This window comes from Adiantum capillus-veneris, chromosome 9 (genome assembly GCF_014529385.1).
Source record: "Adiantum capillus-veneris isolate H3 chromosome 9, ASM1452938v2, whole genome shotgun sequence".
NCBI classification, from domain to species: domain Eukaryota; kingdom Viridiplantae; phylum Streptophyta; class Polypodiopsida; order Polypodiales; family Pteridaceae; genus Adiantum; species Adiantum capillus-veneris.
The window spans coordinates 61,988,667-61,994,216 of NC_140939.1; the positions used below are offsets into that span (position 1 = coordinate 61,988,667).

Here is a 5,550-nt window from a genome sequence, read left to right on the forward strand (position 1 = left end):
ACCAGCATTTTGATGTCTTGAGGTGAGCAGGAAAAGGACAAAGTCAATTATATAGTGGAGACCATCTTGAGAGAGTACCAGCCTGCTCCGGGTTCAAACGTTGTTCCGAGGAGGTGGATCAAGGGTGTTGCACGGGACACCATGAAACATCGACGAGATGCAGTTCGGAAGGCTTTCAGGATCGGCTCGCCGAAGCCTTCGGGCATCCCACACGAGAGGTGACTGTAGATCAGGGAGGATGAGCGGACAACGGTCACGTGGTTCAGACAACAGCGTGAGGCCGCGCAGATATGACAGATAACTAGGGAGACATCTCATCTTGGCAGCGGAGGCTTCGACATCTTTCGCTATGAGTTTGTGAGTTTCTAATCCAATCTTAAATATGACGTTTTTTTAAAACACGATGAATCATGTATTCTTATTACTTTGATTTTTGTATAAACGCAGAATCTTGCGATGCATCGAGCCCCAACACGTCAGGAGGTGTCAAATGGATATCGCAGAGGTATCTATAAAGTATTGAATAATCTTGATGCTTCAGGAGATCCTGTAGATTGGGAGGCCTTACAGTTTCGCTGATCGCTTGAGGTGAGACGTTAATATGTGTGAGTTGAGTAAGTATATGTGAAATAATATCAATACTAATTTTGTGAGTTGTCATATGTGCAGGTTGTGATGCTTAGTCATCAGTGGACCGGATTTCATATATATGCTTTGTAAGACACAGACACGTTTCTGTGTCTCTTTTTTGTGTAGACATATATATATATGGTTATGATTATTGTTCAGACAATTATTTTTTTCCTTATGGTTATGGTTATTGTCATTGTATAAACATGGTTATTTCTCCTATTCTTGTATAGACATAGTTATGGTTTAGGTTTTATTTATGGTTATGTTTTAACTTTCTGGTTATGCTTATGGTTATTGTTAATTTTGTTTATGGTTATGGCTATCTGCATTATGGTTTTGATCAAAGTGGTTATGGCCGGTTATGGTTTTAAGTTATAGTTATGCTTTTAAGTTATAGTTATGGTTCATTATAGTTATGCTTTTAAGTTATGGTTATGGTTCGTTATGGTTATGGTTCGTTATGGTCATTGACCTTAAATCTCATGTGAAATCCTACATGGATAGCATGTAGGAGGCGTATACATGATATGGTGTATCCCTTCTCTTGCTCCCTTCTTACATTAGGTGTCTAACCATTTCAGGGTTGTGGAAAAAATTCAAATACTTCTATCATATGTATGTGTATATAGAAGTCCTTACTAAAAAGTCAAATACCTTTATCATATGTATCTGTTTGTAGAATCCCTTATTTTAGCTCAAAGCTAATGTCACACTTTATGTGGAAAAAAAAAAGAAACACTCACAATTCCTGATCATATAGTAATAAGGAACTCTCAAAGCCGAACGAGTGCTCAATTTGACAAAAAATAATATATTTGTGAGGTGAACGCCATTTCACAAAAGTTTCCAAATCTCCTTAAACATCAACGAGTCCTTGACCAAAGTCTATGGTTGCTATAGGCTCACAAATTTCATTTGAACATAGAAGTGCACATGAAGTACAAACCCTGCAGGGATATAAAACCTACCTTCCGCATTGTGGGCAAGTAAATCTATCAAGTTGGCACAAAATTGGAATTTTACGCTTGTAGCAAACCATATTTGTTGTATGGCCTTTGGCAATTTGAAGACAATATAGAATTCACTCATTGAGTGCGAATCGGGTGAAATGAGAAATCACTACTCCTTTGTATTGTTCGCTATTTAGGGTATAGGATGTCCCAAAACTCATGGAAGAAGAGTTACATGAGGATAACTCAATAAATAGACTTAAATTTCCTTTTGATTACAAAGAAACTTTCAGAATACTCATTGATACGTGAATTTTACTACCCAATGGATAGATATAACTCTCTATAAATGGGCCACATCTTCCAATTCTTAGGCTTTCCATCTTCTAGAAGTGTAATCACACTTAAAGAACTACCTATGCTAACTATGTAGCACTTCAAAGATCACCAAGTTGTGTTTAAGGGTGATGAAATGCCAAGTTCAATAAAATTGGCCCAAAACAACACATTTATTGACTCAAGCCAGATTTAAAGAATTTAGTCAAACCCAACTTTAAGATGGAATCAACAACGTGTTTCTTTTACAGGTTCTAAGCTCCTCTAAATCCATAATTCTGGGCAGCTGTTAAGAGGACACATAAGTGTCCAAGGGCACAAAAGTGTCATATTTCCAATCTAGTGTTAACAAGGAGTCACAGACTCGTGTGCATTTCGTATCAAATCATTCCTTTGAGATACCTATTGTACAGCCTTTGCAAGTCGTCTACTTCAGGGAAATGCCTTCCTATACAAAAGAGCATCTGTCTACAAAGTTGAAAGCCTTCCCACTCGCACAAGAGCAATAACCTTACATGAAAGCGTATCACTGTTAGATCACTTGGGTACCGTTAACTTTCAATAAACATAAGTGTCAAGCTGTGGTGCACGTGCTTTAATCTGTTTGAGACAGAGAGAGAGAGAGAGAGAGAGAGGGGCAAACTATATGATGTGCAAGTATGTGCCTACAATTTTTGGGGGGGGGGGGGGGGGGGGGGGGGGGTGTAGTACGGATGAAATTTTACATGGATGCCAATTTTGATTGAGTAACCAAAGCAGAAGTCGACGCATGCACGTGGGGGGAGCAACCAAATTAGCAGAGGTCGTCGATGCAGGTGGCATGTACCTTAGTTGCAAGGCGACGTCAGCACCCTCAGTAGCAGTAGGCAACAATGCAGATAAAGGTGGGGCTTGGAGGAGGTTGCGATTTATATAGAAAGAAAGAAAGGTGTTAGATTGCTAAAACCGAGCCGAGGTCGATAGTTGAATTGCCAGGCCACTCTATCCGAGTTCAAACCTACGATATGACTCCGAGTTTTGCTACTCCGTGTGCGCTAAAATGGAATCCGCGTTTGCTGCATCTTCCCAGATTCGTGTGTAATATAATATAGAAGTAGCCAGTAGTAGAGTAGAAGAGAGAACATTTTTTTCCAAAAACAAAATAGGAAAGAGAAAATGAAACATTGTCGAAGGTAAATTATTCCTCATTGTCCAATGAACAGAAAGCCTCTCTTTTTTTTTGCCCTAAGGCGGAAAGAATCAAATGAAGACGAGAATTACATAAAATGAAGAATGAGCAAAATTGCAGGAATGATATTAACCAGGCTTTAGCTAATGTAGTCTGCGATGCTCTCTTGAAAACAAGCATGCTCTTGCGGAGATGCAAACACCACCAGCGCGTTCCACGCTCCAGCTGCCGGATGATCCAAGATGATGCACATGTGGCTAAGCTGTTCACTAGGACGGCCCAGATATGTCGGAGCTCCCCACCCACAATCTGTATCATAGAAGGGCAAGCCCACAAGAGAAGTCATGCCTAAGCCCACTACGAAAGGAGTTCGCCCTCCTCTAAGCTGCAACTCCACGTAGTCCACCATCGACTGCGCACTCTCCATTAAATCTAAGCTGTCCAGAGCCTTCTTCATCTTTTCCACCACATAAGACAATGAGTTCTCACATAGCTCCTGCAATGTTGCAACCACATTCAAGTGACACAAGGCATTCCCCATGTATCCCTCGTTGAGCCCCCTAGTCCTTAAGTTCATGGGAACCCGCAGATCCAGCTCGTGATTCCCTGGCAACCCGTGCACATTGAGGCTCACTCTCGCAAAGGCGGTCCAGAGAAGGGCTACCAGAGCTCGGTTGCGTGAGCAGGGCTTTGGAACGCTCGCCCTCAAAGACTCCAGGGCATCCATGGTAAACCTAAATCGAGTTGCAACTCCATACGAGTGAAGGTGCTTTGTTCCTTCCGGGTGCTCTGTACGCTTCCGGGCTTGAATGTATCTGGGTGGAATAGTCAATGATGGGGGCTCTCTTGCACTGATTACCGCTCTTCGTGATGGCACTGTTGGATGAAGAGAGTTTGCAAGACCTGCTCCTCTTGCAATGGAGCATAGATTCTGCAGGAAAGCGGCGCTTGTGTAGCCGTCAGCATAGGCATGGCTACATGTATGTCCAAGAGTAAAGCCACCACATTTGAAGGTAGTTATCTGTGAAGCATATTCAACACATTAATTCAATGATTGTTAGCAATATGCAAGAAGATTATGCCCTAACTAATCAGAACCAATGAATCGTTTTCCTTCCAAGGAGATGTCACAGATGGGCGGAAAATTACCTGAAAAGACATAACGAAACGAGGGAGCGGATGACCTTTGCTGTCTAGCTGAGCTGACGGCTTCCTAGGGTAGAGCACATCCAACGCCGGCTGCGGGATCGTCACATCACCGAGGTCGGCCACGGAAACATTGGCATGAGCAACATGGAATGGCACTCCATAACCAGCAGAATTCTCATGATCGACAGCTTTATCATGAGCATCGCGGGAGAAAGGGCCGGTAGCATGATCAGTCCCAGCCTTATGACCATTACTGGAGATGTGAGACTGGGCTTTGCTTGTAGCCATGGGATATCTAACCTCCAGCTGTTCGGAGGAGTCATTGAACACCACTAAGCCCGCAGCGCAGGGATAATGAGCGAGCATTTCTTGGAGAGAGCGCTCCAGCCGTATGACAGCCTCAGTGGCAATGCTCTGCGGAGCAGAGGCGGGCGGTGATGCCAGCGCGCTGGCTTGCCCTAAGTCGTAGAACAGAAGAACCGAGTTGTAATAATCAAAGACCAGGTCTGCAGTTGAGAGTTCTAGGGTGGCAGTGGAGTTGCAGGGGTGCGTCGTCACGGAGTTGATCATCCTGACGGGATCCCATGAAAGCACTAGGGCTTCGCTTAGGATTGGAACTGTCATTTTGGCTGCTTGAATTTTGGGTTGGGGGGGGGGGGGGGGAGGGGGCGGTGATGGGATGGGAGTCTCTGTACAGCCTCAGCTAGTGGGTGTAGTTTACTCTATAGGCAATATGCGGAGGAGTCAGGCTTCAGGCTCTATATAATAGTACGAGGAATGCACTCCACGTATACCTTTACACACATACACATAGACGTGTCGCCTTCACTACCATGCAACCAATCTGTTGTTTCTGTTTGCAAATAGCATATACAAACAAAAGAACAATATCAACCCATTAAATGGTCATCTTTTTCTACAAGATTTCAAATTTTAACATATTCTGTTTTTTAATAGTTTTATGCAAAACTTGCGGAGGTACGGCTTAGATTTTTGTAACAGCTATGCCACGCATTTATTTACTTTCAAGCATCTCAAAAGCTATATTATTTAGGCAATGGTTACACAAGGCTCTGTTTCGGCAACAAGCTCTGTTTCGGCAACAAGCTCTGACACGCTGCACCTTTCCACATGCCATAGTAGCTTGACTATGCCCAAAAAGGCATAGTTGCAAAACATTCCCCGATCACCACAGCCTCGCCCCCTTAGTTAAAGTTTTGGGCTTCACCCCTTCTTGGAAGCAACTTTTACTTGGGGACTATACTGGTCATCTAACTGTTTTCTGGAACAAATCTAGGGTTGAGTTTCTATGGA

The 5,550-nt window shown here is 43.1% G+C and overlaps 1 protein-coding gene across 1 annotated transcript; it reads right to left on the bottom strand.

Moving 5' to 3' along the window:
- Positions 1-3,070: 3,070 nt before the first annotated feature.
- Positions 3,071-4,881, bottom strand: LOC147450564 (rosmarinate synthase-like). The gene is made up of 2 exons (XM_086520747.1): positions 4,237-4,881; positions 3,071-4,108 (listed from the first exon to the last, which is right to left on the bottom strand). The coding sequence occupies exons 1-2, from the start codon at positions 4,858-4,860 to the stop codon at positions 3,227-3,229; spliced, it is 1,506 nt and encodes a 501-aa protein (XP_086376873.1). The 5' UTR covers positions 4,861-4,881; the 3' UTR covers positions 3,071-3,226.
- Between the last annotated feature and the right edge of the window lie 669 nt (positions 4,882-5,550).

What these genes read in the sequence shown, in the direction of transcription:
- LOC147450564 (XM_086520747.1), bottom strand. Translation starts at nt 4,860, where the DNA reads ATGACAGTTCCAATCCTAAGCGAAGCCCTAGTGCTTTCATGGGATCCC. An exon ending in GTTTCGTTATGTCTTTTCAG is followed by an intron (nt 4,109 to 4,236) that starts GTAATTTTCCGC and finishes TATGCTTCACAG; the next exon opens with ATAACTACCTTCAAATGTGG.